The following is a 21,278-nucleotide window of genomic DNA, read 5'->3' as shown; positions in this document are numbered from 1 at the left end:
CGGGTATAATGTGTCAGTCTGTATTTTTGTGTGTTCATTGGATTTCCAAGGGTGCCCAGGAGGCCACTCCATGCCCTCGTGTTTTCTTAGTTTACGGGGAAAATCGCTAGTAGCCCCATATACCCCGGCAGTTACACACTGTTTATTTTAATTTTAACTTCCTAAATACCACACAGCTAATCTGGTCCTCAGTAATCTGATTGGTTGCTATGGGTAACCACTCTCGTGTACCTTGCCATCTAGGATTATCTTGTAAAGTGCACTACCCGCTACTGCCAGATAAAAACATCTCTATTATAAAAGCAAATGTCTGTACAAAAACAAACAACGGCAAGGTTGGGACATTTACGAAAACCTTCCCGGACACCCAATGTACCAAATTTGCGGTCAAATGGCTCAGGCGTTTGGATGCCTATAGAGGACAGACAGACATTGACTTTTATAATATAGAATAGCAGAGTTCTCCGGCTTCACACTGGTCCATTTGTTTGTTGTTTGTGTGTGTGGTTAAAAACTTAATTTCCTACTGATATGAAGCCAACATAGCCAATAAAGACCAAGTGCAGAGTTCCTTTTTGGAGGCAGGACTGGTCTGAAAGGGGTTACATTTATGAGAATGATGAACTCCACGGGCTTGGTTCTGTTGAGAGGTTTCAGCAGCTCGGGCAGCAGCCATGCGCTTTGCCACAGGAGTCTTTCGTCTAAGTGCAGGGTTCCTTTTTGGAGGAATGACTGGTATGAAAGGGGTTCAATTTATGAGAATGCTCAAATACACTATAGGTACAGTTCATTTACAGCAAGTAACACGTCGAGTAAAGAAAAATGACTTGGTTGTTATGGAAACCCGGTCTAAACCTTCGGAAGCGCATGATTTACCTATGTGCCAAATTTGGTGCAGATTGGTCAAGTCATTTGGCCGTGCATGAAGAACAGACAATAGAAATTCATATTATATAGATTGAGAAAGGCTCAGGTTCTGTGAGACGAAACGTCACACTTTTGGGGTCAATAAAGCACCCACTTTTTTCACCATAAGCCTTTGTGGGTGCTGCCTATTTACTGCTTTTTGTCTAGAGGGACAGTGGTCAGTTCCCTAAGTCTTGCACCCCCTTTCATTTAAGCCTGTGCTCCGAGGATAGAGATAGAGAGAGATAGAGAGATGCATACATAAATAAATAAATGTACACATATACATAAACACACACAAACACTTCTATATTATGCAAAAGCAAAGTGATTGGCTGTTGCTTTTGATGTTTTGCATTTTCTAAAGTGTTAAAGTATAAACAGCACCGAGTACAAAAGGTTCAGTTTATTGAGTTTACAAGGATTTTTAACTCATTAACATCCACCCCAGGTCAGCCTTGCCACATGGTCAGTCTTCTGCTTTGTAGGCTTTACAAATCCAAGGAGTTCCAGCTCAGAAACCACTCTGATGAAGCGTGCACTGTGAAGCCAGTTAAGGACATATGCTCCTCTATGGCCGACCCCTTAAACAGTTTATAGAAATGAAAGTGAAATAGCTGCATTTGAATTAGAGCTGGACAAATGGTTTCAGGTTATATTTATGTTCTAATAATCTAAAATTTTCACATACAATATTCACCCAGGTTTGTGTTTCTGATTATGTGGAATATGTCTAGAGAAGAACACTAATGGGATGGTGCCCAAAGGCTGAAAGTCTATTTTATTAAGGCTTTGTGCAGAACGGCACTTCTTAGATGAGAAGTACAGGTCATGCTCTTGGCGTTTCTTAAAAAATAAATAAAAACGCCAGAATAACTGTTTAGTCACCTTAGATGCCCCAAAAAGTTGCATGTGCCCCAAAACGGTAGCAATAAAAACAGCAGCTTGCGCTGCAAAAAAAATAAGCCCTCATATCGCCCAATCGACAAAAATATATACAGTGAAGGAAATAAGTATTTGATCCCTTGCTGATTTTGTACGTTTGCCCACTTTCAAAGACATGAACAGTCTAGAATTTTTAGGCTAGGTTAATTTTACCAGTGAGAGATAGATTATATAAAAAAAAACAAACAGAAAACCACATTGTCAAAATTATATATATTTATTTGCATTGTGCACAGAGAAATAAGTGTTTGATCCCCTACCAACCATTAAGAGTTCAGCCTCCTCCAGACCAGTTACACGCTCCAAATCAACTTGGTGCCTGCATTAAAGACAGCTGTCTTACATGGTCACCTGTATAAAAGACTCATGTCCACAGACTCAATTAATCAGTCTGACTCTAACCTCTACAACATGGGCAAGACCAAAGAGCTTTCTAAGGATGTCAGGGACAAGATCATAGACCTGCACAAGGCTGGAATGGGCTACAAAACCATAAGTAAGACGCTGGGTGAGAAGGAGACAACTGTTGGTGCAATAGTAAGAAAATGGAAGACATACAAAATGACTGTCAATCGACATCGATCTGGGGCTCCATGCAAAATCTCACCTCGTGGGGTATCCTTGATCCTGAGGAAGGTGAGAGCTCAGCCGAAAAGCTACACGGGGGAACTTGTTAATGATCTCAAGGCAGCTGGGACCACAGTCACCAAGAAAACCATTGGTAACACATTACACCGTAATGGATTAAAATCCTGCAGTGCCCGCAAGGTCCCCCTGCTCAAGAAGGCACATGTACAGGCCCATCTGAAGTTTGCAAATGAACATCTGGATGATTCTGAGAGTGATTGGGAGAAGGTGCTGTGGTCACATGAGACTAAAATTGAGCTCTTTGGCATTAACTCAACTCGCCGTGTTTGGAGGAAGAGAAATGCTGCCTATGACCCAAAGAACACCGTCCCCACTGTCAAGCATGGAGGTGGAAACATTATGTTTTGGGGGTGTTTCTCTGCTAAGGGCACAGGACTACTTCACCGCATCAATGGGAGAATGGAAGGAGTCATGTACCGTCAAATCCTGAGTGACAACCTCCTTCCCTCCACCAGGACATTAAAAATGGCTCGTGGCTGGGTCTTCCAGTACGACAATGACCCGAAACATACAGCCAAGGCAACAAAGGAGTGGCTCAAAAAGAAGCACATTAAGGTCATGGAGTGGCCTAGCCAGTCTCCAGACCTTAATCCTATCGAAAACTTATGTAGGGAGCTGAAGATCCGAGTTGCCAAGCGACAGCCTCGAAATCTTAATGATTTACAGATGATCTGCAAAGAGGAGTGGGCCAAAATTCCATCTAACATGTGTGCAAACCTCATCATCAACTACAAAAAACGTCTGACTGTTGTGCTTGCCAACAAGGGTTTCGCCACCAAGTATTAAGTCTTGTTTGCCAAAGGGATCAAATACTTATTTCTCTGTGCACAATGCAAATAAATATATATAATTTTGACAATGTGATTTTCTGTTTTTTTTTTTTATATAATCTATCTCTCACTGGTAAAATTAACCTAGCCTAAAAATTCTAGACTGTTCATGTCTTTGACAGTGGGCAAACTTACAAAATCAGAAAGGGATCAAATACTTATTTCCTTCACTGTATATAAAAAAAAAAAGTTATGGCTCTCAGAATGTGGTGACACAAAACTATTTTTCACACCACAAAGAATTTTTTTTCAGTTTCCCAGTATGTTATATGGTACAGTAAATGGGGCCATGAAAAAAATGACTTGTCTCTGAAAAAAGCCCTCATACAGCTACATAGGTGTACATGTAAAAAAAGGTTATAGCTCTCGTTATATTAAGTTATGTGAGGGTATGTTCACATGCTTAACCAAAAACGTCTGAAAATACGGCGCTGTTTTCAAGGGAAAACAGCTTCTGAATTTCAGATGTTTTCTGATCCACTCGCGATTTTCGTGGCGGTTTTTGAGCTGTTTTCAATAGAGTCTATGAAAAACGGCTCCAAAATCGTCCCAAGAAGTGACCTGCACTTCTTTTTCGTGGACGGTTTTTTACGCGGCAGTTTTTCAAAATGGTCACGTAAAAAAATGCCCCTTGTCGGAACAGAATGCCGTTTTTCCCATTGAAATCAATCAGCAGATGTATAGAGGCATTCTGCTTCCGATTTTTCGGCCGTTTAAGGCCCGAAAAACGGCCGAAAATAGGCCGTGTGAACATATTCTCAAAAAGAAAAAAAAATAATCTCTGGAGACCCAAAATAGACCGCCTACTTAACGGGTTAAACTTGTACGTTTTTATTTGTTGATCACAGTAAAATCATCATATGTTAAAAATTCAGATATAGCAGTCATGTCATGATCATTTTCAAATTGCAATAGAATGCGTCATTTTTTTTTTTTTTTGCGGAATGACGGCCAAACTGCAGCATTTTGTCGTCATTTTGCGTTTATCGCTGCCAAAAAACACGACATCACTGCTACGTCTGAATATCAACGAAGGTTGTTTGGCCTTATTTACACATTGCAGTTGAGTCGTGGCAAAAACATTGACAAGCGCAAAGTCTGAATAAGGCCCATGTAGAGCTTCACAAGATGGTCATGAATATAACCCTTATGAGCAGTTAAAAAACAGTTGATAGATTGAATCAGATAATACAACAGTTTTTCTTCCTGTCTCAGTTCAGAAGAGTTCAAATCGAGATAAATAGTTCAAACGTGAGTAAATTTTTAGAAAAAGATTTCACAATACCTTCCTCTTTTCTGCTCCCCTAAATTGTACGTGTCGAAATGTGGTATCTTACTAAGATTTTGGAAGAATTGATACCTTTGTAACCAAACAGGAATGGAATGCGCGTGGACTGCTATAGGTCTCAATGTTAACAGCTGTGGATCACAACCAAGCCCCAGCAGCTGTACCCTTATATAAATCATTTGCTTCCATAACAGAGAAAATATTGAACTGACTCCAACGAAGAGCATAGATATGTTCTCTGCAAATGAGGAGATTCTTAAAACAGGAAAAGGAAATTTTTATCTGAGAAAGAGCTGCAGCCTGAGCCTATAAAATCTACTACTATACAGATTATTTCTGATGTATGGTTGTTTTTGACTCGGTATATCATACCAAGTTAGACATATGGCAGTCTTTCCCGATAGCTACTTTTGTTTGGGATGCCATGCCTTTCTCCCTCTTGTTTTGATACACGTCTTACGAATGTGTTCAGTCCTTTTCCGTCTATTGTTCTTATTTTGATTAGACAAATACATACGGTCTTAGTTTTTTCCACGGATTTCAATAAATAAATATTGGATTAAAAAAAAAATCATCAGAAATGAGACCGGACATGAGCTTGAGTAATTAATCATAGAAAAAAACCAAAAGGGGTTTCCAGAATTTCTCATCGATAGCCTATCCTTTAGACGGGTTGCCCCACCTGGACAACTTTTCTCCATATAGACTAATAGGGCATGGACATCATGGAGGGAAGTTTCCAAATTGGAAACCCCCACCCTATACGAGTGGAAAGCTGCTTACAGGGAGCATCTCTCACTCTTGTGGACTTGGGCTATCCATGAATTACATGGAAGGCCATTTATTTGAATGGCCATCAACTAATCCTACATTTTTACTGCAGCAGCCACTGCAAAAAGAAATTTCTGGCTGACGGCTGCTTCCCCTGGCAACTAGCTGGTTGCTGGGGGTCTCAGGAGAAGGACTTCTGGCAATCAGTTGATTACTGCCTTGGCTCCCATATTGGATGTCTGTGATGAGACAACACTTTTAAAGGAAGGGTCTGCAGTGAATGACTACTGATCCAGAGTAAAATATGGTACTTTTGATCTGCAGCAGAAGAATACTCAATAGACTAAGAACTTATTCCAATAAGTGGGATGCCAGCCACTCGTGTGTGACTTTTTAAACTTCCATCAATCACCAGTTGAATGAGAAATAATATACGTTGCTTCTTTAGCCGAGACTATTTGTGATCTATTACAAGTGACAGTTAATCTATGACAAAGAGTATTTAGAATTGAGCACGTAAGTTATTACTAAGCCGCCACAGAACTACTTCCAAGCTCTGAGCACAGGACAAGTCCTTGCATGTGTAGCATTTCTAAATGATCAGCTGCCACTTGCACATTCTCTTTACTTCACACAGACAAATAAAAAGGATACTGAGTCATTTCATCCACTTGATTCAGGGAATCCGAATCACTCTCATCATCAGCATTGGCAACTGTTGCAAACGCCTGTAGATATGTACAAAAAGAATGACAATGACAACACACTGGTTGCTGCAATTAAACATTATGCAAAAAACAAACACACACCATAATTCTTCAGCCATTATTGTGCATTATAATGAAAGCGGTGCTTGAGAAAATCATACAACAAAGGAACCATCTGTTAATGCAAACAATTTGGTAAATCTTCTAAAGTAGAATTTAGGATTTGATACACAGTGCATTGTATTCAAGGGTTCCAATGTAGCCCTGTTTACCCGTAAGACATCAATTTCTTCCTATTATTATGATAACCATACAGTAAATAGTAAAGCAAAGCTAGTAACATTTATACACTTGGTCTTCAATGGTACAAGGACCTCTGTATTTTTCTGACTCTACCAGATTTCCATAAAGCAGTAGGGTATCTACAGTATTTATTAGGTGGTCCTATTACGCACATACCTCTAACCAGTCATAGAGGTTAATGAGTCTTCCACATTCAAGATGTAGTTTGTATGCAATGCATATATCAGGAGCTGCACTAGACAAAGTTCCGTCATTTTTCAAGGACTAATGAAAGAAGAGAATAAATGGTAAACTGTTGAATCAAACATTTCAGGCACATTCGTTGGGCAAAGACCACCTCTAAATATATTCTAAGCCATACTGATCAATAACAGACAAAGGACTATATTAACGTGAAATAGCTTTACTACCTTTAAATAAGATGAAGGGTTATTCAGAGCGGTGTGCAGAGCGATACGAGGCACAGCATTCAGATGTTTGCGGAGGATGCTGGCAGCACTAAAGTATACAACCTCATACAAAGGGTGCTCCTCTGGACAGGTCAAGTAATCTCTGAAATAGGAAGTAATTCTGGGTTATTTGCAAAAGTGCAGAGTGACTTTGCCAATTATACCCATCTGTACGTGTAACTGACAATTATAAAATGTAATTTTGTCGGCAAGAACGTGATGAAGTTCTGAAACAAGCACACACATAGAAACGGAAAGGTGTTTTAAGGACATGGACATCCACATACTCCGGGGAGGTTAAGGTCTCATTCATCAACTAAAAGTCCCCTTTACTAATCAAAACTCTGCGCTCTACGTGTAAAACCACCATCTGAATTCCATCCCCTAGTTAAAGCATGCGTTATCCCAGGACTGAGAGTCAACAGAACACTGAGCTGGAGACTTTTAGGGTAAGGACACATACAGCGCAAACACTGAGAATTTTCTGCAACGGATTTCATTGTGGAAAACCCGCAGCGAATTACATTAGCAGCAGAGTGGATGAGAATTGAACAAATCTCGTCCACACACAGCGGAAAAAAGAAAATCAGCCGAGAAACCTTTCATAAATTGACCTGCGGTGCGTTTTTCTTTTAATCAGCAGCATGTCAATTTATGCTGCGAAATCGCTGCTCTTCCGTTGCAGGTTTTCCCCATTGAATTCAATAGGGAGGTAAAATCCGCAACAAATAGGCAAAAGATTAAATTCCGCTGTAAGAATCGGAAATCAGAAAAGAATAAAATTACATTTCAACTCATGTGACTGCTGCAGCGTCCATCACATGAACCGCAGAATTATCCCAGGAGGCCGGGCTGCACTCAGAACAGAGGAATAAGTAGCTATGACAATGCCATGGGGTAATTATTATTTTTTGTTGTTTTTTTTGTTTCTAGCACTGGTTTCCGCCACAATTTGATGTAACATTTCAGGTCAAAATTCCCTTGAGTTTCCAGGATGGATACGCTGTGCACTTTTACGCAGGGTATATCCGCCCCTGTGTGTACCTATAAAGTAAACCATCACAATTGTGCCACATGCAGCTGTAGATGTATATTAATCCCACACAGACAGAAATAGTCTATTTAATTAGACCTTTGGTGACTTTCTTCATCCTTCTGCAGGGATATTTTCTCTTTCTCCATGCCTGCAGAGGCTGATACTACACTCAGAACTGCAAGTCAATCAGATGTCTTCCCGCTTCTGCTCCCCCCCTCTCACAGCATGTTTCATCCAACAGGACTTCTCAATATCATTCTACTAGGGCCACAACCAGCAAGAACATGGTAACACACCAGTGGTTGAAGACCATGGCGAAATAAAAAAGATTTCTCAATTTCGATTTAATTTTATCCTAAACCCAGTATATTACTAAAATAAGCACAAGGTTTGTAACAATGGGAAAATCTTCCATAAAGAAACTAGTTCCCATCATTTCAGGTATTCGTAGATCTATAGGCTACTTTCCTGAAAAGTGTCCCATTAATGGTAAATATCAGAAAGTTTGTCAAATTGGGGAAGTACAGTAAAAAATAGTGTAGTACCGTGTTAGCCAGAAACAATATGCAATGTTAAATACTTTTGTGTCAAAAAAGACAAAAGTATAGTAGGTATGATACCTTTATTGGCGAACCATAAAAGTTCTATATAAAGCTTTCAGAGCACAAAGGCCCCTTCTTCAGGCAAGTTTAGAAATTAAACATTTTACTTCTAAACTTACCTGAAGAAGGAGCCTGTGTGCTCTGAAAGCTTCATATAGAACTTTTATGGTTCGCCAATAAAGGTATCATACCTACTATACTTTTGTCTTTTTTGACACAAAAGTATTTAACACGTCAAATTGGGGAGAAATTTTACTCTTGCCAGTATAAGAAGCCACATTGCATGGCACACACCTAACAAGGCCATCAAGAAAGTCGACCACTTCGAGGCGGAGCGATTCAAATCTACTTGGTTTCTTTGTTCTTCTTGTTTCTTTCATTTCTAGCAATGTCTAGAAAAAGGCAAAAGAAGTCTGTTACATGAAATACAGCCTGTCTAAATAAAGTATCAAACATCCTAACATCAGGTTCCAATCAGATGTTTTTCTAACCCACTGGTGAACCCAGATATAAATCTGTTAGGTTTCACATGTGATCATGTATCCGAATACCAAAGGAAAAACAACAATGGCATGTTATTTTTAATGCACATATGTGAATAGGAATGTTGTTATCTTGTCTGGTAAAAGTTCTGTATCCATGCTGCACTACACTAGAAGGCACAAAGAAAAATACTGCACAGCTCATTTTATAAAGTCTAAGAGAGTGGGGAGGAAGGCGGAAGAGACAGTTCCTACAAGACTGCCGGACGCGCACCAGGCGATTACACTGCATCTATCTGCACTTGTTTTAGTGAAAATCAGATGTATCCGTACATTTTTTTTTAAGCCAAAAAATGTAAAGTAAAATTTTTCAGAGTACTGATATACGTTAATATATTAAAGCAATAAATCCAAATGGGAAAATAGAAATGTGTCTTAATACGGCTGAAAAATCACTTTTCAAAAAGCATTTGTATTTGTGTCGCCATATTCTAAGAGACATAATCATTTTTCCATCGACATAGCTGTATGAGGGAATTTTTTTTTTGCAGGACCATTTTAGTTTATATATGAATTTATGATAGTTTTTTTATTTCATTTTTTGGAAGGCAGGATGAACAGAAAACAGCAATTTAGGCATTATTTTTTTAAAATTTTTTTACGACGTTCATCGTGTAGGTGAAATAACATGATTGTTTTATAGCTTGGGCTGTAGACACACAACAATGGCAATTATATGTAGGTTTTTTTTTCATAATAAAGCATTTTGTAAGGGGGAAAAAAGTGTTTCTTTTTTACTTTAATAATGTATTTTTAAAGATTTTTTTTTAAGTCCCACTATGTGATCGTTGGAGTTCTTTTATAATACACTGCAATAATTCAAATGTCCGCAAATAAAGAATATAGCGGGGACAAATAAGCAAAATTTCATATAATTTGCAAAAAAAAAAAAAGGACATCACATAGATCTCAACCAATAGTACCATAATACATATATCCAAGCCATAGACCAGATCAGGATTACCCATCCCATGCCAAAATATGATCCAGCAATATACTGTCCAGCACTCCAACACCCGTTTCGCACAAACTCGTCTTGCTTATGGTTTGATTAAGGTCTTAGGTAGGCCACCAACTCGATCATTACCTGAAAATACTCTTGAGGCAAATGAAATAACAAATGGTGGGAGGTTGGGGTGGGACCCTTTTAACCTTTCTCTGTTCCTTCCTCTAAAGAGGTCTTTGGTTAACATCCAGCGCCTTCATTGGTGATGACATTGAGCAGCAGCCATGTTTTTCTTATCCTGTACAACCTGTTTAATTGATACCAGGGCTCATAGGGAAAGCTCCGAGTTCTGCTTCCCACCACCCACACGGTTATTGACAGCTCTTACTGTATACAAACTCATATAGGAAAAAGTTTGTCACTTTACCCCAAAACATTGAACCCCTATTATTATACAAACAGTGGTGCTTGAAATTTTGTGAACCCTTCAGAATTTTCTATATTTCTGCATAAATTTGACCGAAAACGAAATCAGATTTTCACACAAGTCCTAAGTAGATAAAGAGAACCAAATCAAACAAATAAGTCAAAAATATTATACTTGGTCATTTATTTATTGAGGAAAATGTTCTAATATCAAATCAGTCAGTGGTAAAAGTATGTGAACCTTTAGGATTAACAGATAATGTGAAGGTGAAATTAGAGAGTCAGATGTTCTTAAAGGGTTATTCCCATCTGCAAAAATCTATCTATTAAGCTCACCCTTCTAAAGATATAAATTTTTGTAATTACCTTTCTTTATCCCAGCGATGTCGTTTTCGGGATATTCATTCTTCTTCTCGCTGTCAGTACCTCTGTTTGTAGCTCGTTGTCTAGGGATCCGGCCACCACTATTTACCTTTAGCGGTGGCCGCGCATGCGCAATGATATCCTCTCCTTCCTTAGGAGAGGATGTAATTTCTAGCATGAACGCGCAAATCGGCGCATGCGCATTAGATTCCGGGCCGGCCACCTGTCGTGAGGAGAAGTCAGCGGTCCGCTCAAGGTACTGCATGTAACGTGTGTGTGTTTGTTTTTGTCTTTGTGTGTATATGTGTGAAGGGTGCTATGGTGTTGCAATTCACGGTGTGTTCGTCTCGATCAAGCTTACCATGCCTGGTTGAGACGAACATTCTGCCGATGCTGCTAGAACTATATTAGCTAGCAACGTCGGGAGCGCGTACACTGCAGAGCGGCTTGATTGACATCGAGCCGCCCACACCCCTTTTTATAAAAGATAACCAGTACTAGCGGAGTTATCAAGTTTTAAAAAAAAGGTAGTTAGGGAATTAATTTTTAAAAAAATTTAACAGCAAATTATTTTTTATTTCATTTCAGCTTAGACTGCTTAAAAAAAAATTTGACTCAACTTGGGAATAACCCTTTAGTCAATGAGGTGACAATCAGGTGTGAGTGGAGCGATCTGTTCTATTTAGAGAACAGGGATCTATCAAAGTCTGATCTTCACCACACATGTTTGTGGAAGTGTGTCATGGCACGAACAAAGGAGATTTTGGAGGCCCTCAGAAGAAGAGTTGTTGATACTCATTGGGCTGGAAAAGGATACAAAACCATCTCTAAAGAATTTGGACTCCACCAATCCACAGACCATTATTACCCTCCCCAGAAATGGTCGACAAACAAATATCACGCCAAGAGCAAGGCGTATAATAGTCCTAATAATACAGGAACCCGAGGTAACCTCTTAGTAGCCAAAGGCGTATCTCGCATTAGGTAATGTTAATGTTCATGAGTCCACCATCACTAGGACAACGAACAACAATGATGTGCATGGCAGCATTGCAGGGAGAAAGCTGTTGCTTTGCAAAAATAACATTTCTGCCCATCTGCAGTTTGCTAAAGGTCACCTGGGCAAGCCAGAAGTATATTGGAACAATGTTTGTGGATGGATGAGACCAAAATAGCGCTGTTTGATTTAAATGAGAAGCATTATGTTTGGAGAAAGGAAAACACTGCATTCCAGCAAAACCTCATACCATCTGTGAAACACGGGGTGGTCGTATCATGGTTGGGCCTGGTTTGCTACATCTGGGCCAGGACAGCTTGCCATCATTGATGGAACAATGAATTCTGAATTGTACCAGCAAATCCTAAAGGAAAAGGCAGCAAGACATCGACCCTAAGCACACAAGTCGTTCAACTAAAGGAGTAGTTCTAGAAGAATAAAGTTAAAGTGTTGGAATGTCCAAGTCAAAGTCCTGAACCAAATTCAATAGAAATGTTGTGGAAGGATCTGAAGCGAGCAGTTTATGGAAGGAAACAAAACCCACCAACATAACAGAGTTTTAGCTGTTTTGTACGGATGAATGGGCAAAATTCCACAAAGCCGATGTGCAGGACTAATCAACAATTACCGGAAACAGTAAGGCGCAGTTATTGCTGAACAAGGGGGTCATACAGATACTGAAATAAAAAACGTTCACATACTTTTCCACTCACAGATATGTGATATTGAATCATTTTCCTCAATAAAAAAAAATGTCCAAGTCTCATATTTTTGACTAATTTGGTTCTCTTGATCTACTTTCTGGAGTTATGGGAAAAGCTGACATAGTTTTAGATCAAATTTATACAGACATATAGAAAATTCTGAAGGGTTCACAAACTTTCAAGAACCACTGTATTTTTGTTTAATTAAAATGAATATTCAGAAATCTGAAATTGGATATGGTAATATTTTTGAACCATGCAAAGCAACAAAATATTTGATATTCTACGCTAACCATGAATGCGGTAGATTGATAACATCAACTTCCCCCTCTGTAAGGGCCTGTGCACATCAGCGTTGCCCTTCTGAGGAAGTCGACTGCACTAGTGATTCCGTCAAAATAACGGAGCCCTGTCACAACGGTGACAAACGGAAACTTTTAGCAACGTTTCCGTCACCATTGAGATCAATGGTGATGCAAACGGAAGCTAAGGTTTCCGTTTGCCTTTCCGTTGAGGGGTTAACCCTACAGAAACCTCCGATTGAACCCCTCAACGGAAGGGCAACGCTGATGTGAACAGGGCCTTAGTCACTTAAAGCACTCTCTGTGGATAAAAATATTCCAGATTAGTGCCCAGAGTTCTTTATTCCAGTGACTGCAAAAGCTTCACTCTCCCCAAAAGCGCTGGCAGCAGTTTACACCAGCCTATAAGTCCGCTTACTCTGCTTTTACAGTCCTACGTCTACAAAATGGTGCAAAATTGCGAACGTTTGTAATCAGCAAAGGGTGGCAAGCTGAATTATAAACATGCGTTACAAAATAGGCATAAAAAACATTTTGAGTATGGCACAATACAATAGAAAAACTAAGATAGTACACACTTTCTGGAGTTGGTAAAGGTCTGTCTTTTTCTGCAGGCCTTTTTGTGGGGAACTCTCCTCATCGTCTATATTTTCCAAATTATCTCCTGAAATGAATGAAATATAATAAGAAAAATACCTGTGTCATCTACAAGTTATCTGATTTACATGGTGTAATGTTCAGTGTTTACTTGCTTACTAACTGTACCTCCGCCATACTTTATTATAAACCAAAACCAAAGAAACGTGCTGTTTAACAGGAAATTCCCATTATATAAAGCGATGACATATCACTATGATATGCCATCACTTTATGATCGGAGGTGGTCCGATCTCTGGGAGCTCCACAGTCCTGGGAATGAAGGGGTTGCAGTACAGATTTAGAACTGGATTTCCTTCTAAGTTTTCCCTGCACAGCGGTGTTCCCAACATGGACTGTTAAGTGCTTTACTACTTTGTTTTTTTTAATGTATTACTGGTTTGTCACCCATGAGCGAGCCATTCTCCATTATAGTCTATGGGAGATGCAGAAATTGCTAAACGGTATGGATGTTCATAAATTATATATATATATATATATATGTATATATATATATATATATATCTCTTGCAAGAAAGCCTCGAGCTATGCAGTTTATTATAAGTTCCTATATCAGAAGTCCTCCAAGAAGGTACTCCAATAAAACAATATTTACCTTCAAGACACTGAAAATGAGCCAAAAACTCCTCCAACTTTTTCAATGCACTGTCAAGCTGTCTTCCAGAATATGGTTTCAAAACCTCTAAACACTTATGAAGTGTGGCCACTAGTTCATCACCTGCCAGCATTCTGCAATGATCAGAAGAAACAGATTAATCCTTAAGGATTGAAAAATAACAAATCTAATGCTCGGCACTGAAATCTAGAAAACAAAATTTAAAAAAATAAAATGTTTTCTTCATTATGAACAGTAGGTTTCTATTTCTATTGTAATTATTTATTAGGAAATCCTTAAGTCATCTGCGGCTGAATACATTTGATCTGTTGCATAGTAGCAAGTGACAACATGATGGATCATGCTGGTGACCAGATCTCCATGTTTTTGTATAGCTTGGGCTTTTCACCTGCTATTCTGGACATTTATGATGTGCCATCAGCACACTATGCCTCAGAAGGGAATTTGGCATCTGGTGCAAAGCATATAAAAAAATAACATAGTAACGATATTTAGATGAATGCTAGAAAAAAAATAATTGTATGATGCAAACAGTGTTACATAACACAAAGTAAAGGAAATATTCAGAATACAAAAGAAATCAACATTGAGTGCTTAGAACTAAACACTAAATGAAAACAGCTATTTAGATATCAAACATCAAGGGGGGAATTTATCAACTTTCTATGCCAGTTTTCTGGCATAAAAAAGTTGCAAAACATCCCAAGTCACAATTAGCGACATTTGGACTTTTTATGTCGCCTTTGCCACTTTTGTGAAAGGGGGCGTGGTTTCCCTAAAACTGGCGTAAATTATAACCGAAATCTACGCCAACTCCTAGCTGGCGTAGATTTGACTGTGAGGTGTAGAAAAGTATGGGCCCGTGCTGGGCCCCGTACCTTGCCTTTCCTTTTGAGATCAGACTACTTCCCCACCAGACTAGCCCTGCATCTCCATCGGAAGATTTTAAAAAACACAATAAATATGCACGCCTCACCACTCCTCTTCTCCCCACAAGTCCCCTGAGCAGGCGGCTCATACAAGGTACTGATGCCAGGCAGCGCCAGGACGTTGTACATGATACAGCACTCAGGATGTTAAGTGTTGCGTCGCTTGGGCTTCTGGGTGATCATGTGAGCGGGCGTGTTGCGTGAGCGGTCTCTCGTCTCTCTCCTCCTCAGAGCATGGTATTTGGTGCAGGTATGCGGTCAGGTTCAGCAGGACTCAATATTCACAGACAAGATTGTTGTGGGACTCTGGTAGCTGTTTGATAGGGCTCGAGGAGTATGCTGGAAGTGTATGCCAAGTGGGACTGAGATCTACCTGCTTCCTTATTGACTGCAGTGTTTGCTTAAGATTCCTAGGTATTTCTGATGCTAATCTTATTGTACTGCATTCACTCATCACTCATTGTGTGCCTCTATTACTGCTGAACTCCTCCAGCGTTGTGGAACCCCTCCACTGCTGCTGAGGTTCTCCATGGCTGCTGAGGTTCTCCATGGCTGCTGAGGTTCTCCATGGCTGACTAGGTCCTTCATTGTTGCTGAGTTAGTGTTGAGTTCTTTTACAGCTGCTGATCTCCTCCATTACTGTTGAGATACACTACTGTTGTTGAGGTCTTCCGGCAGCAATGGAGGTGCTCAGCAGCCGCGTTTTTTTTCATCGCAGTTGGAGGCCTCCATTTGCGGAGATCCTCTATTGCTATTGAGTTTCTCCACGTTTGCTGTTTTTTTTTCTATTGTTGACAGGTTCCTTCATTGCAGATGTGTTCCTCCGTTGCTGCCGAGTTCCTCCGCTGTTGTCGAGTTCCTTTACTGTTGCTGAGCTCTTCCATTGTGGCCGAGGTCCTCCAGTGCTGCTCTTATGTGCCTCCACCTCTGCTGTGTGCCTTCATTGCCAGTGAGCTCCTTCACGGTTATCGAGACCCTCCATGGCTGCAGAATTCCTCCAACGCCGCTGAGCTCCTTCATTGTGGAGCTCTTCTATCGCTGCGGAGTTCCTCTTTCCCTGTTGAGTGTCTTCATTGTTGCGGAGTTCAGCCACGGCTGCTGAACTTTTCCACTGCTGCGGAGTTCCTCCATTGCTGCGGAGTTGCAGAGTTTATGTATAGGGAAGATAAACGCCCTGAATATGTCGGCTAAAAAACAGCCTGAAAAGGGCAATTCTCAACGCAGATCGGGGAATTGTCTACCAGAATCCCAGAAAGAGGAAAACTCCCAAAATTTGGATAAATTCCTTAGTTGCCCACAGTTATCTGGCATAAGAACAAATAAAACTTTGCTTGCCTTAACACCTAAGCAAGGAGATAAAGTTACTACTTCAATACGCTCTTTAGGAGAAGAAGTGGTTTCACCTATTATTGTGGCTACCTCAGAAACCAATCCAGGGTCTCAAACTGAACCCCAAGGGTTGGATAACCCTCTGGTCCTACAGGAGTTATTATGTACAGTTAAAGGAACGGACTGTAAAGTTACAGGCTTGCATGTTCAGTTGGATGGGATAAAACTCGATATTTCATCAAAAAAGTCTGATGTGTCTGTAATTCGCAACAGAATTGATGAGGAGGAGGGCAGAGTTTCCCCCCTGGAGGACTCTATGGCCGTACTATCAACTGAGATGTCAAACTCCAACAAAATAAGCTTAACGATAAGCAGGATAGAGCTAGAAGATACAATCTGAAATTTCTGGGATTCCCTGAAGGGGTGGAAAACAAAGACAGTGAAAAATGTATGCAGGAATGGATTCTGGAACAGACTGCCATACGGCTATATACGTTCCAACTGCCGATGCACCGTGTAGTTGCCACGTGTATGAATGTTGACAGCCTTGAATAGGGTTTAAAGAATGCAGTGCTGCTTAAGTGTGAGCAGTGCTTCACTAATGTCTGCCGGGGCTTTAAGAGCCCCGGACTACACCCCTGACTGTAGATAGCACAAAATCCCCTGCAGATAGCGCTACCTAAGCTCCCTCTAGGAGACATCAGGGGCATCCTCTAGGAGCGGAATCCCCGGCCAGATGGATTCTGCTCCTAAAGGGAGCTACAGTGGTGCTATTTACAGGAAGGTGGTGTCAATTACAGGGGGGGTGCTGATACATACAGTGGGAGTGGCACTATCTCCAGGGGAACTGGTGCCATCTACAGGGGGTGGTGCTATCAGCAGGGGGGTGGCACTATTTACATGGGCACTGTGGCATTATATGGGCACTACCTACAGAGGACACTGTGGCGCTATCTACATGGGCAATGTGTGTGCCACTAGCTACAGTGGGAACTGTGGCATTATGTGGGCACTGTGGCACTATTTACAGTGGGCAATGTGGCACCATCTACAGTGGTATTGCGTCACTATCTACATGGGCACTGTGGTGTTTTCAGGTGGCTGCGAAAAAAAAACCTTAACGGATAAAATTCATCCATTTGTTTAACGTCCATGAAAAACGGATGGCAAAGGTCGGTGAAAAAAGGTCAGACGGTCGGGAAATGGATTCAAATTTACACATAGCCCGCAGCCATGGATCCGTGAGCGCTGGTCCCCATCTTCTTCCTGGGTGAGTATGCCATTCAGTTCCGTATCCTTTGTGCTGAGTTAACCTGGAACAACGACGCTTTGGTGGCCACATTCTGGCAGATACAGTCTTCGGGGATTAATGACGAGCTGGCTGCTCGCGATCTGCCATCTACCCTGGACGATCTTATCCTACTTGCCACCCGGGTTGACATGAGGCTCCCGGAGCGTTCCCAAGAGGTTCTCCGGGAGAGAGAACTTCCTAGGCTGGATTCTACTTTCCAGCAATCCTTACTATCCTCCTCAGTCGTCGCACCAGAGGATCCTATGCAGAGTAACTATGTCAAATTGTCTATCCAGGAGAAACAACGCAGACGCACTTCTGCTTAGCATAGTAACACATGAATGTATGAGAGCGGGGCTGCGGCTGTGTGATACAGCCATTGCCCTGCTCCTGAGAAGTGTGCGCGGTCAGTATGATGTGATGCGACCAGCGCTGCACTAATGAGTGCCGGCACTGAAGACAGAACATGGTGGGCGCACTGGAAAACACCCGCATGATCTGTCTTCGGTGCCTGCTCCGCCACTCATTATTTCAGCGCCAGCCGCATAACCTCATGCTGACCGCAACCGCATTTGTCAGGAGCGGGGCAATGGCTGTATTACACAGCCGCAGCCCCGCTCTAACGGCAGAGATCAGAAAAATCTGTCATCTACCGCAGCATTCAAAGGGAAAATGAGAAGGGGAGATAAAAAGGGGAGATGCCCTTTGGATCGTGTCACAGGGAATCCCTGTGACGCGATCGAGGGACATACCATATATGGGCAGACAGCCCAGGGTCCATTGAAGAAAAAAATAAAGTAATGTTAAATAAAATAAAAACCCACACACACATTACAATAAACATTAAAATAAGTCTCGATACATAAAATATACACATATTCAGTATCGTTGCGATCGTAATAACACATTTATAGAGTCTTTCATGTTTACGTGGTTATAAAATTAAAAAACTGCTTTCTTTCACTTATTAATGTGAGGAACGAGGTATTGTGAATTTTGAACCTCCATGTGCCTCACATTAATAGTAATTAACCCCATCATGTACCTCACACATTAACCCAATGTTGTCCATTATGACTGAGGAACAATTTTTTCAAACTGTACAAGCTACCTCTAATGACCTAAAAAAAACATGCATTAAATACTCTGTTCTTACTCTACCGGTAACCAAAGGGGGCTTTGCCCTTCCTGATTGGAGGAAGTACTTTTTAGCTTCTCAATTCCAACAGTTCCGGAACTGGGAGGGCCTGGGGGCTAATATATTTTTGTTGAAAACACTAGGGGACTAATATACTTGAAGCTCTAGAAGCCGGGGTTCTGAAATCTCCTGATTTGGGACTATTTATGATAACCAACAGTAGGTCTGGGATGCTATCAAACTCATTGAAAAAATTAATACCTTTATCGAAGTCACTCCTCTATGAGGCAAAAGGAATATTGGCGAGTTTGACGACGGCCTCCCGGACTCTTTGTTTTGGAAAAAGCATTGCATCATAAGGCCTCATTCACACGACAGGGTCCGAGTGCCGGCCGGGAAAATCGGCCGTTTTTGGCCGATTTTCCCGGCCGGTTTGCATCCGATTTGCATCCGTTCCGATTCCGTTCCGGGCCGAGTTGCCGTTTTTACCGGCCGATTTGGACCCGATTTGCATCCGTTTTTTTCCCTGTCCGTTTTAAAATCGGATGAATTTCATTTAAATTTGTTGCCACACACAGCCCTTTGTAGATAATGCCACAGCCCCCCTGGTAGGTAATACCACCCAGCCCCCTGTTGGTGATGCCACACAGCCCCCTGTAGGTAATGCCACCCAGCCCCCTGTAAGTAATGCCACCCAGCCCCCTGTAAGTAATGCCACCCAGCCCCCTGTAGGTAATGCCACCCACCAGCCCCCTGTAGGTAATGCCACCCAGCCCCCTGTAGGTAATGCCACCCAGCCCCCCTGTAGGTAATGCCACCCAGCCCCCCTGTAGGTGATGCCACCCTGCCCCCTGTAGGTGATGCCACCCTGCCCCCTGTAGGTGATGCCACCCTGCCCCCTGTAGGTGATGCCACCCTGCCCCCTGTAGGTGATGCCACCCTGCCCCCTGTAGGTGATGCCACCCAGCCCCCTGTAGGTGATGCCACCAAGTCCCCTGTAGGTGATCCCACACAGCCCCCTGTAGGTTACACCCATCCCCCCCCCCTTCCAGGAGAAGTCACTGACTTCAATGTCCATATATGGACAGTGTAGTCACTGACTTCTCCTGAAGAGGAATTCCCTGCCATAGAGTCGGGAATTCCGCTGCAGAAGTACGTGACTTTGCTGTGTCCATATATGGACAGTGTAGTCACTCACTTCTCCTGTAGCGGAATCCCCGGCCATAGAGTCGGGGATTCCGCTGCAGAAGTACGTGACTTTGCTGTGTCCATATATGGACAGTGTAGTCATGCACTTCTCCTGTAGCGGCTTCCCCGGCCATAGAGTCGGGGATTCCGCTGCAGAAGTACGTGACTTTGCTGTGTCCATATATGGACAGTGTAGTCATGCACTTCTTCTGTAGCGGCATCCCCGGCCATAGAGTCGGGGATTCCGCTGCAGAAGTGCGTGACTTCGCTGTGTCCATATATGGACAGTGTAGTCATGCACTTCTCCTGTAGCGGCATCCCCGGCCATAGAGTCGGGGATTCCGCTGCAGAAGTGCGTGACTTCTCTGTGTCCATATATGGACAGTGTAGTCACTCACTTCTCCTGTAGCGGCATCCCCGGCCATAGAGTCGGGGATTCCGCTGCAGAAGTGCGTGACTTCGCTGTGTCCATATATGGACAGTGTAGTCATGCACTTCTCCTGTAGCGGCATCCCCGGCCATAGAGTCGGGGATTCCGCTGCAGAAGTGCGTGACTTCTCTGTGTCCATATATGGACAGTGTAGTCACTCACTTCTCCTGTAGCGGCATCCCCGGCCATAGAGTCGGGGATTCCGCTGCAGAAGTGAGTGACTTCGCTGTGTCCATATCTGGACAGTGTAGTCACGCACTTCTCCTGTAGCGGAATCCCCAATCCCCGGCCGGGGATTGGGGATTCCGACTCCTACAGCGAGCAATAAAAGACCCTCCTCCTCCTCCTCCTCACATGCACTCTGCACTGTGAGGAGGAGGAGAGAGAGTGCGCGAGCGACGGTAGACCCGGCCATCACTCGGGACACATTCCGGTGATGGCCGGGTGTTACCCGGCCCCATAGACTTCTATGGGAGCCGGGCGGCCGGGCACCCGGGCGAAAATAGAGCATGTCCTATTTTTTGACGGCCGGTTTTCCCGGCCGTCAAAAAATCGGTCGTGTGAATAGCCCCATTAGGGGTCTATTATTCCTAATGCAGCCGGGTGCCGGCCGATTTATGAACGGCCGGCACCCGGCCGGGAAACCCTGTCGTGTGAATCCCGCCTAAGGATATCACATTTATTTAATAATGCACTAGGAAAAACTTTTACGGAACTGCAGAGACTGTACAAGGTCCCGGATTACGGTCGGTTTAGAATTTTTTTTTAAAAATCACGCCTTTTTGGCCATTAAATATAAATCACTGTTTGTTCTTACACCTTTTGAATCACTAGAACGTTTAAAAAGTAAGAAAGGACTTTTGTTCTCACCAAGTAAAAATTCCTTTTAGGGGATGAAGGAAATCATATTAAATCACAAAGAAAATGGGATGAAG

At 42.2% G+C, this 21,278-nt stretch overlaps 1 protein-coding gene across 5 annotated transcripts in view; it reads right to left on the bottom strand.

The window, feature by feature from the left end:
• Nucleotides 1-1,297: 1,297 nt before the first annotated feature.
• ORC3 (origin recognition complex subunit 3) overlaps nucleotides 1,298-21,278 on the bottom strand; it is an 84,000-nt gene continuing 64,019 nt past the window's right edge. For all 5 annotated transcript variants that reach the window (XM_075862127.1, XM_075862131.1, XM_075862128.1 and 2 more), the window contains 7 exons: nucleotides 14,018-14,151; nucleotides 13,344-13,429; nucleotides 8,780-8,877; nucleotides 6,809-6,950; nucleotides 6,555-6,662; nucleotides 6,043-6,116; nucleotides 1,298-1,447 (listed from right to left, as the gene is read on the bottom strand). In XM_075862127.1, the coding sequence (XP_075718242.1) occupies nucleotides 1,342-1,447; nucleotides 6,043-6,116; nucleotides 6,555-6,662; nucleotides 6,809-6,950; nucleotides 8,780-8,877; nucleotides 13,344-13,429; nucleotides 14,018-14,151 (748 nt within the window). In that variant the 3' untranslated portion in view covers nucleotides 1,298-1,341. The remainder of the gene's footprint in view (nucleotides 1,448-6,042; nucleotides 6,117-6,554; nucleotides 6,663-6,808; nucleotides 6,951-8,779; nucleotides 8,878-13,343; nucleotides 13,430-14,017; nucleotides 14,152-21,278) is intronic.

This window comes from Rhinoderma darwinii, chromosome 4 (assembly GCF_050947455.1).
Source record: "Rhinoderma darwinii isolate aRhiDar2 chromosome 4, aRhiDar2.hap1, whole genome shotgun sequence".
NCBI lineage: Eukaryota > Metazoa > Chordata > Amphibia > Anura > Rhinodermatidae > Rhinoderma > Rhinoderma darwinii.
Note: the sequence above shows the minus strand (reverse complement) of the source record. Positions and strands in the feature narration are given on the sequence as shown.